The following is a 21,554-nucleotide window of genomic DNA, read 5'->3' as shown; positions in this document are numbered from 1 at the left end:
CATGTTTCATATTAAACCTTATTGCTTCATATTAAACATATAGTTACTGGTCGGTGATGTTATTATGTTTATCCTCTTAATCATTTACATTAACAGAAAGTATCATGGTTTGAGAATGTTATTTTTGAATTCAAATTTGCTATAAAGTGTCGTGTCATGCTGTATTTGGCTATAATGTATGGAAAGATCCTTGGTTTTGATTCGACCTTCCACTTACTTCTTTTAATGACAAGTCATTTATTTAACATCAACCGAACATTCAATGCAAAAACAACTGTAAATATCTTTGTACCCCACCCTCCTCCATTTCTTCCACGTCAATATAAAGCTTATTCCTTCTCTGAACACCAACAGATCTTAACCAATCATCTTTCATCTTTGTATCATTTTCTATCTTCTCATTAGCCCTTTTTATTCCATGTCACCATTTCATAAACCCTCTATTAATCTAAAACCTTCTCCCTTTTATAAACCTTGAAAATTAAGAAATCCTCCTCTCTAAAATCCAATTCTCAATATATTGATTTCCCCTCTTAGTTTGATCCCCTCATCTGGTACGCATATTAGTGACTATGAAATCATCAAACCGATACCTAACCCTAATATCACTAATATTTACAATTTTATACCTAACTGAAGCTTTGATCTCCATACTAGACATCAATTCCCCTTTCCATTCAAAAGTGATCTTGGTCTGTAATTAACTTCATAAACTGTTAATTCCTCTAGCCGCATCTTTCCTTCCCTTATTTTAAATAATAATTTTTTTCATGTTGTAGGATTTAAAGGAAGCAATAGTGAAGGGTTTAAGGTTTCAAACAGGTGATTTTAAGATTTTGAGTTTTGATTTGAGAGACACTCTATTACCAATCTTCAATAAAAAAAAAAAGGATGGAGATTTAAACTTGTGCAGAATATGAAAGACATGTGAAGATAATAGTTGTAACAAACTAGCTAATTTGATCGTGTGAGATTAGTTAGTTGTGAGATAGTTAATTATTAAGGTGGTTAGTCGTTCGTAGTTGGAATACAATAGTTATAACAATTGTAATTGGAGGGAAAACATTAGAATATAAACTGGTGTATTGGAAATATAAAGTGAAAGAAATAACAATAGCAAATACAATCATGGTTCATGCAAGGATATCAACTTCAAGCTTATTTGAAGTTATTATAGTGGAAGGTGTGACATGATAATAGAAGTAGATCAATTAAGAAGGTATTCTTCTATTTTATTAGATTTTATCAAGATGAAGATCTCTTTTAGAAAAGAAAGAAGACCAATAGAGTTAAAAGGGATAGTGGAAGAAGCTATATTAAAGATGATAAAACAATTAATGTTCATAAAAATTTAAATAAAGCTTTGTTTGGTTTTGTTTAACAATTGTTTTCAATAACAGTCTCAAAAAAACCAAACAAGAAGATTGAAAATACAAAAGTAAAGGCATTGTCGAAAGAATTTCAGTCTATCTTCGATGAACCTAAGCAATTACCATCAGTAAAGAGACTAGATCATAAAATTCCTCTTGTTCCAAGGGTGTAACTAGTTAACATCAAACCTTACAAGAGTTCTTTCATTCATAAAGAGGAAATTGAGGTTGGTAAAGGAAATATTGTCAAATGGCATTATCTAGCACAATTAATGCCCTTTTACATCACCAGTTATACTGGTTAAAAGGAAGGATGGAACATAGAGGTTCCACATGGATTACAAGCAGCTGAACAACATCATAATACAAAAAAAAAATTCAAATACCTCTCATTGATGAATTGATGGACGAGTTGAATGGATCAAAGTTCTTAAAATTGGACTTGAGGTCAAGCTATCTCATGTTAAGGATGTGTGATGAATATGTAGAGAAAACAATCTTTAAAACTCATTATGAACATTATGAGTTAAAGTTAATGCATTTCAGTTTAACAAATACCCTTGCTACTTTTCAAGCTTTAATGAATAATATATTGGAAACTTATTTATGAAGATTATTTTTTTATGACATATTGATCTATAATTCAACATTAGACTTACACATTACTCATCATAGAATTGTTTTGGAAGCATTACATAATAATTAATTGTTTGTCAAATGATCTAAGTGCACATTTTGTGAAGACAAAGTAAAGTATCTTTGACACATTATTTGTTCTAAATAAGTTGGAACTTATCCAAGAAATACTAAAGATATGAAAAACTGGCTTGTTCCAAAAAAAATTTAAAAGGATTAAAAGGCTTATTGGGACTAGCAAACTATTATAGAAAATTTATTAAGAACTTTGGCATCATTAGCAAACCACTCACTGACTTGCTAAAAAAGAATAGTTTCAAATGGAATGTTAATGCTCAAAAAATATTTGAACAACTCAAAAGGGCTTCGTATCAAACTCTTGTTTTGGCCTTATCAAATTTTCATAAGATGTTCATCTTGGAGACTAATGCATGTACTACGAGGTTGGGAGATGTATTAAGCCAAAAAGGATGACCTATAACCTGTATTAGTAAGGCATTAAGTGTGAAGCATATGGGATTATCGATTTATAAGAAGGAAATCACGATTATTTTGATGGTTGCAGAAAGATGGAGACATTATTTGGAACGTGACCAATACCTCATCAAAACTAATCATGCAAATTTGAAATACCTGCTAGAGTAGAAGAAACACATTTCATTATAGAGAAAAGGAGAAACTAAATTGATTGAGCTGGGATATGTCATATAATACAGGAAGGGAAGGAAAAATATTATGGCTAATACCTTGTCAAGGAAGGTTGACTTAATCTTGAATTCAAAAGAGTTAAGTGAGGACCAACAAGGTAGGAATTATGGTGTGGCAGTAGTGGTTCCATCTTAGTATATGGAAATCAATTACTCCTATAACAATTATCATGGGGCGACGTCAAATGATGTTGGTAACCTCGTGAGAGGTATTGGGAAAGGAAAGGGGTTTGAGTATAATCATAAAATCATAAAATTATGATTATAAGGTTCAAGAGTCCCCACATAATATTATGATTACTAGGAAACCTATGGTTGTGAGAGTCTAAGTAAGGAACTAGTTGTGCAAGGGAAAGATGCATCACCCTTAGTGCACCCTACCTAAGGTAAGTTGCATTGTTATTCTATTATTTTTCTAAGTTGTGTCTCTATCCATTGGTCTTTTTTTAAAGTCCAAGGCAAATCTCCTTTCATGAGAGAATCTCTACCATGTTGGGTGAAATCCTAACCGTTCAAAAGTCCAAATTATAGCATCACATTTATTTTCTAAATATAACTAATTCTTAACATTCCGAATAGAATAATTGTTATGAGTTTTTTGTATTTTGGCCAAACCCTAATGAATAATCATTAACTGGTTATGATATTCGTTTTTTCTTAAAAAAACAAGGCATGATAAAAATGTTCTAATTTTTAGAAAATATGTTTGGAAAATTTTTAGAATTTTACTGTATGCACGAAAGCAAAACATTTTTTTTGTAAAAGGAAATTAATTTTCAATTTTTTTAAGAAAAGTTTTGGAGAAAACTGGGTATTTTTAATACCAGATTTATATCTTACAGTGAAGTCTACAACTCGATATTATGCAAAATTATTGAAAAAACATACGAGAAAATCACAAATATTTTGAAATGACCATTGGAATTATATATATATATATATATATATATATATATATATATATATATATATATATTGGGCTGAACCGAAATTGGTCTCACCTGACTCAGTTGGGTTGGGCCACCTATCGAGCCAACAGACCCATCTTCTTCTTCTTCTTTTGGGTTGGGCTAGAATCGACATAGCCATATAGGTTGGGCTGAAGCAGATCCAACCCATCTCAAGATTTAATTATTTTGCAAAATATGAATCAATATTCACATTCTGCATGCAACTAAAAAGGTTTCAGGGGGAAATGAGGGATGGAAGAAGAAGAAGCTCACCCGGCGCAAGAGTTTCAACTGTGATTAGGAGGTCTAGCAGGTGGCTCAAGAGGCGTTAGTGGAAGAAATGGTGGCCAGTATTAGCTGTGGGAGGAAGAAGAAGCCGACGATGGAAAAAAAAGAAGAAATGGGTGGTGGCGGCGACTGTTACTATTATTGGTGAGAGGATGAGTTAGTAGAGAAGGTTGAGTCACCATTGGTCACGGTGTGGGTGAGGTTAGAGTGGCTGAGATCACTGTGGAGATAGAGGGAATAGAGAAAATTGGCGACATAAAAAAAAACTAGGGAGGGAGACTGATTTTTTGTCAACTTTGCACCTGATTTTCTTCATGCTCAGGCCATGAAATCCACCCTTATTTATAGGGAGTAGAAGATAGATATTTTTTCTTTAATGATACCAAATCTTGGCCCTTGATTTAGCCTCGAAGGATCCCAACAATTGGCTTAAAGTGGGTATCATGAATTGTCAAATGAAGGCTGTTTGAGTTAGCCTCTTTGGGTTGGCGCCATGATTGTTGTGGTGTTAATCGATCAAAAAAAGGTCGTACCAGAGTGTAGTCAAATGTCAAGTGATCATTTTTGTGCAAGTTTTGTTATATTTGGTGGAGAGGTGAAGTAATGCTCCTGAAAAGTACCTCCTGAGCAGTCTTTTCATTGAAAAATGAAGAAAAAGAAAAAGATGAACAGTAACCAAAACGAAATTGTTTTGGTAAAGTTCAATTTAGTCCTTCGATTTGTAATTTCTATCAATTACACCCCTAATCGATCCTCAACTTCTAATTTTATATAATTTTGCCCCTGGTGAACTTCAATGTCAGCCTTGGATTTTAACAGCTTTTTCATTTTTGTATTTTGTTCATGGATTTCTTTAATTTTACCTTCAATTGACCATTAAAATTTTAATTTTTTTTAATTTCACTCATGATTTTAATCAATTGAACCCTTATAATTTGGCGTCTTTTTTAAAATGATCATTGATTGTGAATTTTTTTAATTTAGCTCTTAATTGACCCCAAAACTTTGATTTACTGTGATTTTACCCCTGATTTGAACCAAATGACTTTGTGAAAATTAAGTTTGGTCTTCTAAAATTTCAATCTTCTTAATTAAGTCCAAATTAGGCTTCCAAACTTATTTTTTCACCAATTAAGCCCCTAATAACATTAATTTGACCCATTTAAAGTATAATTAAGTCTTTGCACCTAATTAAATCCTTTAATTGGATCCAAATTAATTCTTGAACATAATTAAACTTTTAATTTGATTCATGATTAAATCAAATTGACCTATTAAAAATTGAATTATATTCCTGAAATTAATTTTTTTTGCAGATTCTTCCAATAATTATTTAATTTAATCTTGAATCTGCATTGTTTCTCCAGTTTTAGATATAATGAGGTACAATTATATTTCTAATTCCGTTTAAAATTACAACTTGATTTTTCTATATTTAAAATCATTTCTTTCCAGCTTTTTAAACATCACTGGTCTCTTTACTATTATTATTTTATTTTTTATTTTTTTATTTTAAAAATAAAAAAAATAAAAATTTAGGGAATAACCCAAACATTGGTCATGACAACAATGATCCCAAAATGGAGAAATGTTGTGGCTGAGTAACTAATCAAAGCTGCTTGTTGGCCCGACTACAATCTTTCCCATGGAGTATTAAAATACAAAAACATAATTGTGATTGAGAATAATGATGACTTAAGAAACAGATTGGTGGGTGCTGCACGTGATTCCTACACAAGAGGACATGCTGGGGTTCAGAACTCTTATAAAAGGTTGAAGGCATTTTTCTATTGGCATGCAGCGAAACAAATGGTTAATTGAACCTCTACCTAAATCTAAGGGAAATAATACAATTATGGTGATAAATGATAGATTCATCAAATATGCTCATTTCATTACACCGTCCCATCCTTTTACAGCTCAGGATGTTGCTCCAATATTCTTAGATCATTTCTGTAAGTTTCATGGACCTCCAGCTTCAGTTTTCACTAACAAGTTTGTTCTGGAGGGAATTATTTAAAAAGTTGGGATTTAAGTTACTTGAGCTCAATATATCACCCCCACACAGATGGACAATCTGAGAGGGTGAATCGGTGTTTGGAAAAGTGCTGAAGAAGTATGACGATGTATAATCCTAAGAAATGGCTTTTACGGTTGTCCTTGGTCCAATGATTGTATAACACCAGCTATCATTCATCCATTAAAATGTGCCCCTTTCAGCCACTGTATGGATACCAACCTCCCAGTAGGGGAATAGTGCCACAAGACATATATCTCTAGTGGTTGCAGTGGATGCTATGTTGCAGTTAAGGTTGGACATGCATGGATCAGGTTCTTCAAAGACAGTAGTTAGGAATGGTAAGAGACAGGATGAAACATGTGGCTGGCAGGGGAAGGACTAAGAGAGAGTTCAGCGTGCGAGATTTAATTCTTCTACCTTAAACTACAAACATATAGACAGAAAAGTTTGGCTTTGAGGAAAGACTTCAAGCTTAACCCTAGATTTTATGGTCCTTATAAAGTGATCTAGAAGATTAGTGCTGTAGCTAGCTTATAAATTACAACTTCCAGAAGGAGTTTTAATTTATTCAATCTTCAACGTCTCAGTACTTAATAAGAAGGTGGGAAGTAATGTGGCGGTATCAACTACATTACCTGCAATGGATGGATATGGGAAGATTAAGGTGACTCTAGTAGAAAATTCTAGAACGAAAGCTAATGAAGAAAGGTAACACGGCCGCCAAAATGGGGATGGTGCAGTGGTCTAATCTGTTCGATGAAAACGCTATCTGGGAAGATTTAGATGAGCTTAGTAAGCAGTTTTCAGGCTTCTGTCAAGATTCTTGAGGGCAAGAATCATTTTAAGAAGGGGGAATTGTTACCAGTCTTCAATAAAAAAAGGATGGAGATTTAAGCATGTGCAGAATGTGGAAGGCATGTGAAGAAAATAGTTGTACAACTTGCTGATTTGATCATGTGAGATAAGTTAGTTCTGAGGTAGTTAGTTTTTAAGGTAGTTAACCGTTAATAGTTGGAATAAAGTAGTAGGAACAATTGTAACTGGAAAGGGAAAACACTAGAATATAAGTTGGTGTACTGGAAACGTAAAGGGTAAGAAATAACAATAGCAAATACAGTAATTCTTCTTTTCTCTACTTTTCTTCTATAACTCTTCTCTTTAATCCTATAACTCTTCTCTTGTTAAGCTGATAGCTTAAAACACTCGTGAGTCATTCAGTGGCTTATGAATTTGATGTGGAGGTTGATAATAAGGTGGTTCCGTTCATGTTATTGGAGGACGTGAAACGCTGGGAGTTTGTTGATTTGCCTATTTTTAGAGTTGAGACCCTGTTACACCCGGTGATGAAAACGGGTTGATGGAACAAAAAAAGGATGGTAATGGGTTGCCTGTTTTAGCTCCGTTTCATCTTGCTGGGCCCATCGAGATATGGGTTCAGGATGCCAAAGATATGCGCTTTTCATTGCCGGAATGTGATTGATTTCCATTTTAATCGGTTCATTCTAATTCATTCCGGGTTCTTTTCAATGGTAGAATTTATTTTTGCTACCATGATTTCGGCTACATTTTCACCCCTAGTTTACCATAGGAAATTTCTTCGGGATCTGAAAAGATTTTATTGTTATTTTTTAATCTGCAGCATGATGTGGATGCTGGTGTCTTGAAGAAAGTCATTTTAGCAGATGGTGCTGTTGTCCCGGTGAAGGGTGCGAGATCAGTTAGTCTGCGTCACCCGATTGATCTTCCATTGCCTCTAAATCGAACTCGATCTGGTTTTGCTTCTGGGCTTCTAACCTTAGCTGAACAGCTGCGTCATGCTGTTCGTTCTGAAGGGGCTCCGCTCCTCTCTCCGAGGATTGTTGGGCCCACCTCGCTCACATCTCCATCATCATCACCTTCTTCTAATAACAGACTCAAGCTGGAGGACCTTGCTCCTGGACTTGTGGAGCTATCCTTGTCTGCAAAATCTCAACCTGTTGATGCCCTCTCCACCGTTGATTTGGAACAAGCTACTACTGTTCTAACTCCTAAACATTTCACTACAATGTGGCCATTCGCTTCTGTGAATGGCTCAAACTCGAACTTGGTTGGTTTTGAGAAATTGTTTACCTCTATGTTGGGTCCCAAGGCTAATAAGAAAGGTTCCTTCAAGTTGTTGAAGGCAGATGTGCCAGCTCAGACATTTGTTAAGATAGGGTTTGGCGTTGAGAAGAAATTGAAAGAAGTAGATGGGCTTGGTCTGGAGGCTATTCCTAAATGGAGGCCAAAGCCTGTGAGTGTGAGGATGCATTTTGAGGTATTGGCTAAGGTTGATGGCCAGAAGATAGTACCGGAGAGAGTGGTGCAGGCTAACCCTGTGATCGTGGAGGATACAGTGGCTCCTCATGTGCTTGCAGGGAATGTGAGCACGTCCAGAACTCCTGTTGTCCACCCTCCTTCCAATCCCTTCACCTTGTAAATCCTTGGTGGGGACTAATTTTGTCAAAGTTGCTGGAGAAGCTGTACATATTTTCTTTTTTTCCAGTTACACGTAATGAGATAGTAGAGATGGACGTTGTAAAAACTATTGAACGAAGAAGATATGATGAAAAGGTTCATATTGTCTGTTCTATGAGTGATAAAATGATAGCCTTCAATCTTTTGGTGTTTCTTATTAATTATTTGTGTTGCCAACATTTTCTTGGCAGCACCTGGAAATCTTTTTCAGGAGCTAGTCCAACAGGTTACAAATAACTATCATTTATAGCTAGTCATTTCTGATAACTTTCTGGAAATATCTGCTGTAAAATCAATTCAGAAAGTGTAGGTTATATATCAGGTCAAGAGAGAACGAGCCGATCATACTTTTTTCCGGTGAAATTCATTATTTTTAAGGCAGTATCAAGATGGAAACCATTGCAGTAGACAAAACAATCTTTACCAATCGAATTAATGTGAGGATTAAGGCATTTGAGCACTAAATCCAGCCATCTGTTGCTTTCCCCATGCGTGGAATAAAACAGCTGGACGGGATTTAAGATGAAGCTTTCGTGTTATGGGGAAACAATGCCATTTGTTGTCGGTTCTTCAAACAAGCCGGTGGAGTCAGTTTACCCCTTTATAACCACTTTTGTGGAGAGACGGGTATGTTATTTTGGGCAATAGATTGGTCAGATGACATGTCTCTGTGGTAAAAGATCGATTCTGGGTGTTCAAAATACTGAACTCAGACTTGACGGCATAATTGCAAGTACTCTCTCAAGCCATAAAAGATGTAAAAAAATGATGACTCTTGGTGGGTTTCGTATCGGCTAATATCATTTTTCAGTAGAGTTGATTTCCAACTGGTCCGGATACAAGAAACTAATTTAACTCTGCGTAATTTGCTTTACTTGGATTGAAACTATTTCCTGATGAAGGAAACCCCCTTCTGAATGCTCTCTGCCAACTCTTTTTTAGCCCTTTCCAACCCCACCCTGTTAAAAATATAGTTAAAACGGTGAATATTTTTGTTGATTGTCTTTTACCAACAAAGGAAAGCCAGTCGAGTGGTAAAATGCTTTCTTCATACCTCTCATATTCGTTTAGGGGACCAAGTTGATAGACTTCCTCGGCTCCTCTGCGGCCAAGTCGTACCTTGGTTGCGAAGAATGGGAGTTCTGTCACCTATTATAAACAATATGCTTCATTATTGAAAGGTTAAAATAGCAAGTGTGAAGATTCTTACAAAGAAAGGCTTCCAAAAAAATACCTCAGAAGCTACAAATGCACATTCGACAACACCAGCATCTCCCCTCAAGCCACGAAGGCAGGCATCTGCAAATTTAACAGCTGCATACGCCTGTACAATTGCATATCCCTTGTCAAATTTTTGGTTCAATAAGTCCACTAGGTTTGGAATTTTATAATTCACTTTTGTAATCAAAGTTGCAGAATAAAAAAAGAAAAGAAAGGAGGAGATAGATTGGCTAACCATTGACAGTGTTGCAGAGCCAGCCCCAGCTTTCGCCTGCCAATAACAGGGACATTGTTTAATGTAGTTTAACCAATCTATTAAATCCAAATGGAAAGGAAGCATACAAGATGTTTGAGGAACTTGTATGTTGGGAACCATGAACTTAAGAGCAATTGCATTAAAAAATTGGTGAAAATAGGATGCAGAGAGATGATACACGTGTCAGCATGAAAAAGAGAACTCAATTCCTGCACAGACACTGTGGCACTTTGCATTGAGTTGGAAATCATGATTTAGCGAACATCATGACAAAAACATGCAGTGCCATATAAGAAATCAAAATCTAAAAAAAAGCAGAGAAATCATTGCTGAGAATGATATTGCGAAGTACAATTATAGCTTTAAAAATTCGCAAAAATGTGCAGCTGTGAGATTGGATGCCATCTAGGAATGTACTTCAAAATGTTTAGCAGTTAATGAAAGGAGAATGAAATGGTGAAGTTTGGAAGCATTGGACTTCTTGATCAGAAACGATGCAATAGATGAAATTAACAAAACTGTTCTTCAATAAAAATATTAATTCTAGCAAGTTCAATTAAAGAAACCACCATCCTTGTCCATGTCCCTCCTGGGATTTTACGCTCAATCTACAATAACAAGCTGCTATAGGACATGCTTATCTATATCAGATCACCGAAATGTTACCAGAAAGGTGGTAACAATTTGTATCTTAAACATTGGCTGATTCTCTTTCTTTGTCCAAGCAGATGACTTCAACAAAACGCTTGGAAGGGTGGTCTCATAACACCCAGTATTGCAATCCCACGTGCTCCAAGAAAAGGAAAGGAAGAAAAAAAATTACCTGAACAACCTCTGTTCCACCATCTTGAATTCGTTTGGTCAGGTATTCAGTTTCTTCAGGGGTGAAGGAGGAAGGAGGCTTAACCTGCAAAGAATGAATCAATTCATTTCAAAATGTGCCACATTTTTTAGCAGTAGCTTTAAACATCTAATTTACATCGAAATGTTTGGCAAAACAATCTACGAAACCTGTGACAGAAGAGGCAAAATTGTGACTCCAGCATGGCCTCCAACAACTGGAACATCAACTTCCTTAGGATGAAGTCCCAGAACTTCTGCCTGCGAGGAAATCACAGGAGAAAGTAGAAAACTTATAAATGACTGTAATAGAAAGCACAAAAGCTCCACCTGGCGCTTTTCCAGCAGGACTATATGTGCAAGAAACTATTAGTTAGTCCAATTTTCAGATTGGATACCACGAATGTGTTTGCTCTCACAACATCAAGCATTGTAACTCCTAGAAGTCGCTTTGGATCATAAGTTCCAGCTTTCTTGAAAACCTCTGCTGCAATTGGAACTGTAGAATTGACCGGATTACTGATCAAGTTGACAATTGCATTCGGGCAGCACTTTGCAATTCCTTCGCAAAGAGTTCTGACGATCCCAGCATTGATGTTGAATAGATCATCTCTAGTCATTCCAGGCTTCCTTGGCACGCCAGCAGGTATGATCACAAGGTCCATCCCTGTAAGAGCATTCTCAAGCTGCGGCTGCCCTAGGAAACCCCGAACCTAGAAAACCAAATAGTGGACTGTAACTATCAAATACTTTCTAGCCTACATGATGAAGTTTGAATTCATGAATAAAACATCTGTTAATAATGAATCCCAATTCCAAATCAAGAACATTACAATTCAGAGATACAAGGATTACCTTACTTCACAATTAGACATGACTACACATATGCAAGATAAAAAAATGAAAAACATAGTTAATGATGCGTTAATAAATTACCACAGCGCCAGTGTCCATGTGACCAATATCAGCAGTGACACCAGGAGTATTGACAACATCATAAAGATGAAGAACAGAGACCAAAGGATTCATCTTCATAAGCATCGCAAGAGGCTGGCCAATTCCTCCAGCAGCACCCAAGATAGCGACTTTGAACCCTGGTGCCCCTCCTTTCGCTCTGCAATCAGCTCTCTTCAAAACACAGCTTTCCTCCGTCTATCGAAACACAAACCACAAATATTTCTCAAAAAAAAATATCTAACTTTCTTGAAAATCATATATAGGGATATGCACATATAACAATTATATTAACTATAAAACAAGTGAAAAGATGAAACAAAAAGAAGGACCTGGGAATTTGGAGGTTGGAGATGAGCTGATATCCTTGCAATCCTTTGGCTAGCCTCTCTGATGGACTCCATAGCTATCAGCGTGTTTTGCAAGACTGGGAGGTCAGGAGTTGTTTTGGCGTCACAGGACACACTACCTATATGATCAATGAATGGATTTATAACTCCAATAAATTAATTTTTGGAGATAATGTCATAATTGGCAGATATAATTTTTGAGGAAAGGGAGGCAAGAAGGTGACATGTTTTTTGTTTTAAATGCTATTGTATTCGTAGAAACAAGTTTTTGGACCCTTATCCTCTGGATGTCTCAGATTGTCTGCCTGTGGCTGTAATATTTTTCTTCTTTTTTTATTTTCTAAGTGTTGAAAGATTTATTGAATAGATCATTATTTCTTATGACCAGAGAATGCATTCAATTTTCTCTTGGTGATGGTTTGTGATAAAATATTACTAAATTCTGAATTCTATTGTTTCAAACTGGCTAATTGCTTAATGTGATGGGAAAAAAATATATCCACTACTAGTGAACAGTTCACGAGATATTTTCTATTATGGTTTTTTTTTATGAGATCCCTCTTTATTGTAACGTTGTGTGGAAATCTCAGAGAACCGATCATTGTATGTTATACTTCCATTAATGCTTCCAACACACAAGAAATTAGGTTCCCGAAGCCACCAAGCACTGTTGGGGATTCCATCAATTCTTGGGGACAAAGAAAGGAGAAACAAGAAGTTAATGAAAAATTGAGTCTTTAATTGTAAAATAAATAATAAACATGGCATACATAGGATAAATATGCAAAAAAAAAAAGAAGCTCCACAACATATATAGGTCTCTCACAATGACGAAAAGCAATTGCATTTATTCATCCAAATTATACTTTTAAACGAAAGTCGAGTTGCCCAAGTTCCCTCTTGATCTTCACTTGAAAGGAGTTTAAGACTTTCCACCGCCAATACTTGAAGTAGTTCTAAGCTTAACCTTGGCACAGTCAATGTAATCCGTAAACTTATCTTTTCCTGAGCTAGCATGTTGGTTTTCATGTCCAGCACCTTACAAAGTCCTCCTAAGCTTAATCTTTGTACGATTGATGTAGTCAGTGAATATATCTTCAATGTGCATCCCTAGCTTGTTGCTACCTTCTTCCAACTTGTTATGCTGAGGTGATTCAACCTTGGGATTATTGGCTTTGTTTCCTTGGCTAGGACTTTGCAGCACAGCCATGCTTGATGCTTTAGCTCCAGGTTCCATCCTGGAAGCAACTTGGGTGTTCTTTGGAATGGAAGGAAGTGGAGTAGTAGCTAACTTGGATTTACCATTTGCTGGAACACCCTGGCTTGAAAAATCGAAGATGACAGGAACCATTTCTGCTGCTTCTCTATTCCTAAGAGTATCATGGCTTTTGGCACCCTCTGCAGACTTGCGATGTTTTCTTGGAGAATATGTTTGGGATTGGGTATCAATGATTTTCTTAGAACGAGAGGGTGGTTGTGAGGAATTTGGAGCAGGTCTAGCAGGCCTAGGATCTTGTGGGCGAGTTGAGACACGGCGAATTGCTCGGAAAGCTGGAGAGACAGAAAGTACTTTGTAGATTTTTTCACACACATCCTTGGGGTAGCTACTGCTATTCCTTTCCATGGTGAAAGATACCAAATGAAGAATATGGTTTCTTTCTGTTCAGAGATATGAGTGAAAATATCTTGATGCAACTGTAATTCAGGGGGGCTGAAGGGCTTGGATTTTATTTTAGCATAAACTGGAATATGGAGGAGAAATCTAGGGCCCGAAGCACTTTATTTTGGTCTGCAAATAATAATATTTAGAGCCCATCCCTGTGATCTAGTGTGAAAATCAGCTGTGCTTGTTAGATTATTTGATGGGGGGCATTACAACCAAAGATTCCTATCAATTAGAAAGACAAACAACTTTCTGGGATTTTCAAAATGATGTGATGGTGAGGAATCATATTCCCCTCTCTTTTTTTTCTATCTGTAAAGCTAGAATCTGACTAAAACTCCAGGGATTTTAAGACTTTCTAGCTGTTCCACACATTCGGATAATGATACATGCTGACGTTTGAAGACTTCACCTAAGCAACAAGGCATCAGATTCAGCTTGATGTCACTCTGCTCAACTTCGCTCGCAATTTCAGGGTTGCTGCCCTACCCTTTTTGTTTTTTTCTGCATCTGTGCATTGCCTGTGTTTTGATGGCCATTGGATTTGAATCCATTAAATCTCTTTTTACTATTTTATTCAAATTCAATGACATAAAAATAGTCAATTTGATCCTTCAGTTTTAGGAAGGGAACCATTATTTATCTAGATTATATCATAAGATTTTTGTTAACTTCCTCATCAAATAAATGTGATGATAAATGAAAAAAAAATAATTCTTGCGTGCTTAAAGAAAAAGGAATCCGCTTCCTGTCCTGTTCTACAAAAAGGAATTCTGGGGGTACAAACAACGTAACTCATGCTGAATTGAGTTCTGTAACAGAGATAGGTTAATGAAAAAACAAGTCAGTGATGCTTCCTTCAGGTGTGTGTGCAAGCTGCTCTTAAAAAGTGCTGCATCGATCCCATCTTCCAAGCTAAAACATGCTCTCATGCTCTTGCATCCCAATCCATTTTTGGGGATCAACCGAAGCAATCCCTAATCCTCCAAGTTGTAATTATTTGATGGGTGACCTGCGGTATTGCTATGATGTGGCAGACTTTTAAGCAACCCCATTGGAGAACTGCGTTTCTGCAATTTGGACTAGATGCTTACTATGATAGAAACATGCTGGTATTTGGTTACTAACAAAAGTGGGAATAAAAATGGTAGTCGTGATGATGACAAACTGAAACGCTAACCACTCCCGTGAGTACAATAGTTTCAGTTTCTGCTTTTCTTGGTGTCTTTACTTGAAAACCCCTCAAATTGTCGCTTCTTAAGTTATTTTCGACGATGGTTTTCACTTTGTCAAATTGGAGCCATAAATAATTACTTGGTTGAGTGTGCTGACCAGCTGTACCACATCTGCAGATGATTGGTTTTCATCTTTTAATAACTTCCTCTACGTTGTTATTTGACAGTTTTTCAGACAAGCAGTTGAGGTTCATGATTCTCGGTTCAAAAGAAGGTTACTCTATTTTATAGGTAGCTTTCCTCGTACAGTTCGAAGTCCTTTGGCCTGAAGGTCACCTTTATTGTCAAGGGAGCTAGATGAGAAATAGAGGACAGTGAACAGCGAATAGTAGAAAAATCCTTCCATGATAAAAGCCTACTATCATTGACAGCATTTCACTGGCTGTTAAAACACTAGAGTGGCAGGATAGTAAGAGTATAGAAATTATACAAGACCTAAAGAGGCCACCTTTACAAGTTTTTGTACAACAACTCATATTTTGGTATCCGCTCTGGTGGCAGGGGGCAATTCGCGATCAGCTTGCCTTTCATGGCTGCTCTGAATATGGCCTGTATGAGCAGGAAACAAGTTTTTATAAGATAATATCAAGTACAGTCTGCAACTGATCCCATCATATACAAGAAAAGATTTATAGATCAAATATCATTTCTGAAAAAAGAAACCGGTTTCATGTGTGACCAACTGCAGAAGAACTTGTACAGACATAAAAATGAATACAGCACACTGCAGCCGACACGGTGCAATTGCAGTATAGCTCGACAATAACCAAGTTTGGGGACTAGTCCGTTGCCTCCATTGTAATTTCATTATGTAGGTCTCCTCTGTAACGGAACATTTATTCCTCAAAGTTTCAATACTTAAAAACAGTCTCCCATCAATTAACAAACTCTGACACATCCAAGGAGGAGAGAGCATCGTTAATTAAAAGAGTCTTGTCAAAAATAGCTGCTAGATCATCCAAGTAAAACATCTAATATTTGCATCACTTCACACCAAATTAAAACCAAGGAATTGAATAACAAAACCTGAGAAAATAATATTGGTTCTCAGTACTCTTCACGTGAAAGGTTCTTAAAATTTGGGAAGACAACTACACAAACCCTGAAGAAACCTCGGCCACTCTGAGTTTTTTTTTCCTTCCTGCTAGTTGCATTGCATTAACTTTATTGGTCTTTTGATTTGGTAACTAAGTTACCTATTATTCTTAATATATCATAACCTAATAATGTAGGACAGATTTGGTATTTGCGTCCTACAAAGGATTCATGGTGGTGGCTATGGTTTGTTATTTGTAAAATTAGAGTAGAATAGAGCTTGTTTAGAAAGAAATAACGAGAAATCAAGCTGTGAATTGTGTAAGTTGCAGCACTGTAGCGGCAGAACTTCAAAGCAATGGAGAAGAATTATGAGAAAATAGATAAGCAAGAGAGAGGAGAAGAAACTGACAAACCGTAGGCAACAAGCCTTCAAATTCTCAATTTATTTCATAATAACTCAACTATGCTAAAAACAATAGCATTTCTATGTAGAGATTAGGACTCCTTAAAAAACTAGGATTACTAATCCTTGAATTGGAAAGAAAAACAGAAATAAACTATTAAAAACTAAAACACCAACTTCCTAAATAAGAATAGACTTTGAGTAATCCTGCTTACAAAATAACTGATGACTCAAAGCTATAAAACCCAAACATTAAAAATCCACAAGGACACTTAATTTTTTAACCAAAAAGACTTCTTGTTTAATTAAAAATCACTTAATGTTGAGTTTCAAAAGTGGAGTGTTTCTCTAAGCATAGCATAGCTGCTCCACAGTTCTCTTTGAAAACCTCAACTCTGTTGAGTTTGGAGCAGGACCTAGGAATACATCACCCATTAATCAACGCGCTTGATGAAGAATGAATGACCTGGCAACCTCTTCAACTTTGACAACTAAAGATCATTCTGTGGCCTGAGCTTAAATTTCTTTTGATTTAGTAAGGAATCATGCTGCATCCTTCAATCAAATAACCATGGACGACCCAAAAGAATATGGCAAACCCTAAGAGGAAAGACATCACATTGCACTTCATTGACTAATCCACCAGGTTTATGAGTAACTAAGCATCTTTCTTCAATTTTCCAATTAGTGTTATCCACCCAAGCGACATATGCAACTTTATATGGTTGAGGGTGAGGTTCTGTCTTCAAACCTATAACTTCTTGACAGCCTCTTCAGATATGATGTTTGCACAAGTACCCCAATCCATATGATCATAGTGTTAACTCTCAAGTTGAATATAGAAATATGTCTCCAATTGTCATTATCTTCAACAACCTCATAAGTTGCAAGCATGGGTAAAAACACTAAACATTGGAATCCAATTTCCAACTTTGATTGTATCTTCTTCAACATTGGAATCTGATTTCCAATTTTGAATGTTTATCTGCATCCATCTCAACAAATAACTTCTTCAAATTCTTCCTCATTGATGGCTTCTAAGGCTTGTCCTTTATTAGGAAGTGAAAGTGCCTTACTAGGACATTCAAAAGAAAAGCTGCCGAAGCCCCTACACTTGAAACATCAACCAGATTCGTTTCTATTTTTGATGCCTTAAGGCAATAGAAAACGGTATTTTACACTTCTTTCTTTCCCTTGGAATTTGATCAACTGCTTCCTTGAGATGAATAAGGAGTATTAGGGTGAGTGGACTTGTGAATAGAGTGGGAAATTCCTTGAGATTTATCAACAGAATTCTCCGTAATGAAGCCAATAGCTAACTTTTCATTCCTACCAGGGGACGTGGCTGGAATCTCATGGAAGTCTTCTTCCTCAATCTTAAAAGCAACTTGAGCTGCATCAGCCATTGAATAAAAGCCTACAAGCAGCTAAACTGAAGGAATTTGTGAAATATTGCCCTTCTAGATACAATAGAAATCATGACATCTTCATTCCAGTTGAAGTTCTAACCTTGTTAGGCAGAAAAAAATGTTAGTGTGCGTGTCAATTACACAACAGTTGAAATATTTCCCACCAAACATTAGTTGTTCCTTTAGCTCCACAAAAAAAAAAATTGCCCATCCCTCAAGTGATACCATTTAAAGAAACTTTCCAGACCAGATAAACTATCAAGAAACACCTTAGGATTGTTCTCCACAAAAGCGCCTACCATCAAGCTTAATACCTTTATAATAGGAATGGTCCTGAAAAGAATATTTAACAAAGCTATTCACAAATATGATCCAGGTATGACAATGCTTATATCTATAAACTTTAGAGAAATCCTAATCTAAGAAGGAAAACCAACTAGCACAAGAAAAACTAAAGTGAACTCCTAAACTATCAAGGAAAAGACTACTAATCAATAACTACTGCTAAAAATCTTTGCTCTGTAAAATGACAGAAATACACCTGTAAAGGGACTCTTCTTCATCAATTCCACTTGACTTTGAAAAACTCAGCTCCAACATGTTCGTTGATTGGTGCATTGTGCATAGTACTCAATTCATCTTTTGGAATTCTTGAGCAGTAAACCAAATGCTTCAAAATACCTGTATACCTCTCCATTTAAACAAGTATTTTTGGTATCCCCCATGTACATGCTGGTCTTGAATAACACGCTCAATTTCTTGAAGATAAATGATTAGAAGTTTCACCACCACCATCTTGATGTCCATCATAAATACTTAGATCCACAAAAAATGGAATATAGGATTGATGTGTAATTCCAAGGGAAGATCCAAGAGATAAACATTCTCACCTGACTACTTAAATACTTGAAATGCCCTCGGCTTTCTCAAATGAAGCTATTGATATGCACCCCTTGGCGAAACCATAACTAAATCACTCTTTAAATTCAACAAATCTTCTACGCAAATCAACTGCCATTTTATACCTTTCATTGTTGTCTTGTATCCTTTTCCACACATCAGCATGTATCTCTTGAATGTGCTTAGCAAAGGAGTCACCGTCTTCACTAATAGGAGAAAATGTAGGCAAAGAAGGTGTATAGGCTGTCTTGGTTTCTACCAATTCATAACCTCAGTTGTTCTTCTAGTAAAGCAGTTAAAGGAGCTATTAAAATCAAATCCAGCTCGTCGTAGGATTCTGTCTCATGATGCTAGATGATCATAATTAGGCCTCGTAATAGAATTCCAAGGCTTCAATTAACAACTTCAGTTCATCTATTGATTTGAGGATAAAGAGCTAAAGAGTGTTAGTTGAGTTGACATATATTAGTTGTATATAGCTGTCAATTAGTTAGTTGATTTTTTGCCTAACTTTTAGCTCCTAGATTGTAGCCTATTCAATTGTATAGTTGACTTATCTAAATGAGTGATATGTATATTGTATAAAGACCCCTTAGTGATATGAAAAAAAAATCATCCAACCTAATTCTATATTTCAATATGGTATCATAGCTTTAGGCTAAGGGTCCTAACTCGATTTCTTGACGAGATTCTGTCTGCATCTTCATTTTTTTATCCAGTAGCCATTGCTGACACTGTCTTGCCTTTTTTTTTCCTCGAAAACGCTTCATTCAACCCTAGTCTTCTATGTCTAACGAGCAAGCAATTATGTCCAACAGCGACAAAGTCCTTGTAGAAATCAATTAGTATCCTTTTTCACACAGTAAGAAATTCACAACTTTTGCCAAAGGGTAAAAATTGTGCAGCTGTAAATGGGTTACAACCAGGTGGGAACAATTAGCACCTTGCCGGTTTGCCCCTAACCTAGTCCAGTACCAAGTGGCAATTATCAATCATAATATATAACCTATAATAATCAAAAGATCCAATACAAGAAACTAGTGAACGCAACTGAAAGGTAAATCAAATTCCATGGTATGTCCTCAAGTAGAGATTAAATCAGCTATTTCATTATTCGTTTAAATCAAAATATTTATACCGGTGCGTGACTTTCAGTTCTCACAAGTGCATGTTGGATACACAAACTCAAAGTGGTGAAAAAATAAAGGGAAATTAAATAAGAAAACAAGCATACCTCAACTACATCAATAAAATCTTGTTTTCTGTGAAAAGCACCAACCCATTTAGTGTGATCTGCAGTCCTGAATCAACGATGCAGATACACTAATTATCATTACAAAATGGAAATGAAAAATTAAATTTCCCTTATAGGGAGGGGGGAAATTGTACCCAGAATCCATTTTCATATGATGAGCGTTGAAGAAGAAAACAGTAGAAGGAACCAAAGTTATGTCAAAATAGTTGACATAAACTTGAACATCCTCCGAATCAATGTCTACCAAGGCTATTGTTGCGAATTTTGAAACCTCACGAGCTGATTTCGATAACTGCAACTTGGAAACAATAGTTTAATTTGTGTGTGTGTGTGTGTGTGTGTGTGTGTGTGTGTGTGTGTGTGTGTGTGTGTGTGTGTGAGAGAGAGAGAGAGAGAGAGAGAGCGGAGTGCTGAAAGCAAGGGAGAGGGGGATCATACAATGTCATCGAGATGGAGACAAACGGGATCAGAGGCGCGGCCGAAGCGGAGGACAAGGACCTTGTCGATGGCATCTCTGATAACGCAGTCGATCTCTTTCTTCTTTGTAAGCAGCGTTGTTGATAGGTAATCACTCATCTTTCTTTATTGATGGGTCAAAGGAAAATACGCTGTATGAACATCCAAAGAATCAAAACTTTGACTAACAATCCTATTATCCATGGTTTTCATTGAGGCTAGAAATTTAATAATGATATTGTACAAGAAACAATCTTGAAAAAACAGAATGCATTCAGCTGGAAACACACTCCTCGTCATAGAAAAAAATGCATTATATGGAGCCCAATTCTTGCAGGGATCTACTTTCCCCAATTCTAGGAATCCATCTAATTCAGCATAAGCAAAATACTCACGGTGTGATCAATCAGCACTCTAAGTTAAATTAAAAACTAACAAGATTGCAACTTCACCACACACACAAAGCAGTGCTAAATCATGAATTGCTAACAGCTTCTTCGGAAGCCAAAACTCATTAAATAATTACAAGTTTTCCACTCTAGTCCATGTGAAAATCTTAATAAATGTATTTATTAAAACCTAATAATCCAAATACAATAAAACAATTAAACCCTATATGTCACTAAAGGAGTAACAATGCTGCAAACAAAAGTCGAGAAATTCGAAACCCTAACCAACGGTCTTTTTTGGAAACGGAGGAATAATAGAGAGGGATATAAGAAAATAAAGCAAAAGGTATCGAAACTAAAAACAGTAGCTCAAACAAACAGACCCGTGCACATGCATCCAGTGCGATAAAAAAATAGAAGAGAGAGAAATAGAGACTTGCCTGAGAGAGGGACAGCTGCGGGAGAGAGCAGATAGAGTAGAGAACTGGTATCAGAGAGTCGGAGAGGGAGGGTGGGCAGCGGGCGGGGGAGATCGAGTGAGCAGAGAGGGAGGAGACAATCACATCCCATGTGTTTCTTATAAACATGTCAGTAGAAAATAATTTTCTCAAATATTTTCATGTCTACTGTAAACTAATTTCTGTATGAAAATATGTTCATAGAAAATAATTTTCTTAAGTAAAGGGGCCCAAAGTTTAAAGTTTCAATTGTTTTGTTG

The 21,554-nt window shown here is 36.3% G+C and overlaps 3 protein-coding genes across 3 annotated transcripts; 1 reads left to right on the top strand and 2 right to left on the bottom strand.

Annotated features, from left to right (window-relative positions):
- The first annotated feature begins 6,696 nt into the window (after window positions 1-6,696).
- On the top strand, window positions 6,697-8,594 carry LOC133674839 (protein TUNICAMYCIN INDUCED 1-like). The gene is made up of 3 exons (XM_062096150.1): window positions 6,697-6,763; window positions 7,190-7,311; window positions 7,560-8,594. Exons 1-3 carry the CDS (start codon window positions 6,697-6,699, stop codon window positions 8,427-8,429), a joined length of 1,059 nt encoding a protein of 352 aa, XP_061952134.1. The 3' UTR covers window positions 8,430-8,594.
- Window positions 8,595-9,246: 652 nt separating this feature from the next.
- Window positions 9,247-12,255, bottom strand: LOC133672924 (malate dehydrogenase, glyoxysomal-like). Its single transcript, XM_062093502.1, has 9 exons — window positions 12,071-12,255; window positions 11,721-11,936; window positions 11,183-11,497; window positions 10,956-11,045; window positions 10,768-10,851; window positions 9,924-9,959; window positions 9,702-9,791; window positions 9,522-9,616; window positions 9,247-9,426 (listed from the first exon to the last, which is right to left on the bottom strand). The coding sequence occupies exons 1-9, from the start codon at window positions 12,140-12,142 to the stop codon at window positions 9,354-9,356; spliced, it is 1,071 nt and encodes a 356-aa protein (XP_061949486.1). The 5' UTR covers window positions 12,143-12,255; the 3' UTR covers window positions 9,247-9,353.
- Window positions 12,256-15,312: 3,057 nt separating this feature from the next.
- LOC133686152 (uncharacterized) lies at window positions 15,313-21,442 on the bottom strand. The gene is made up of 5 exons (XM_062106953.1): window positions 21,277-21,442; window positions 20,430-20,599; window positions 20,126-20,283; window positions 19,971-20,037; window positions 15,313-15,535 (listed from the first exon to the last, which is right to left on the bottom strand). Exons 2-5 carry the CDS (start codon window positions 20,565-20,567, stop codon window positions 15,437-15,439), a joined length of 462 nt encoding a protein of 153 aa, XP_061962937.1. The 5' UTR covers window positions 20,568-20,599; window positions 21,277-21,442; the 3' UTR covers window positions 15,313-15,436.
- Window positions 21,443-21,554: the final 112 nt, after the last annotated feature.

This window comes from Populus nigra, chromosome 1 (assembly GCF_951802175.1).
Source record: "Populus nigra chromosome 1, ddPopNigr1.1, whole genome shotgun sequence".
Taxonomy (NCBI): domain Eukaryota; kingdom Viridiplantae; phylum Streptophyta; class Magnoliopsida; order Malpighiales; family Salicaceae; genus Populus; species Populus nigra.
The sequence above is the reverse complement of the archived record's forward strand: the minus strand, read 5'-3'. Positions and strand labels throughout refer to the sequence as shown.

Coding starts and splice junctions, on each gene's coding strand:
- LOC133674839 (XM_062096150.1), top strand. CDS start 6,697: ATGGGGATGGTGCAGTGGTCTAATCTGTTCGATGAAAACGCTATCTGG. Junction 6,764..7,189: donor GGAAGATTTAGATGAGCTTA/GTAAGCAGTTTT, acceptor TGAGTCATTCAG/TGGCTTATGAATTTGATGTG. Junction 7,312..7,559: donor TTGAGACCCTGTTACACCCG/GTGATGAAAACG, acceptor AGTTTACCATAG/GAAATTTCTTCGGGATCTGA.
- LOC133672924 (XM_062093502.1), bottom strand. CDS start 12,142: ATGGAGTCCATCAGAGAGGCTAGCCAAAGGATTGCAAGGATATCAGCT. Junction 9,960..10,767: donor GTGGAACAGAGGTTGTTCAG/GTAATTTTTTTT, acceptor TGTTATTGGCAG/GCGAAAGCTGGGGCTGGCTC. Junction 9,427..9,521: donor CCCCTAAACGAATATGAGAG/GTATGAAGAAAG, acceptor TATTTTTAACAG/GGTGGGGTTGGAAAGGGCTA.
- LOC133686152 (XM_062106953.1), bottom strand. CDS start 20,567: ATGAGTGATTACCTATCAACAACGCTGCTTACAAAGAAGAAAGAGATC. Junction 20,284..20,429: donor GTCTCCATCTCGATGACATT/GTATGATCCCCC, acceptor TCCAAGTTGCAG/TTATCGAAATCAGCTCGTGA. Junction 15,536..19,970: donor ATTTTATTGATGTAGTTGAG/GTATGCTTGTTT, acceptor CTGCTCATACAG/GCCATATTCAGAGCAGCCAT.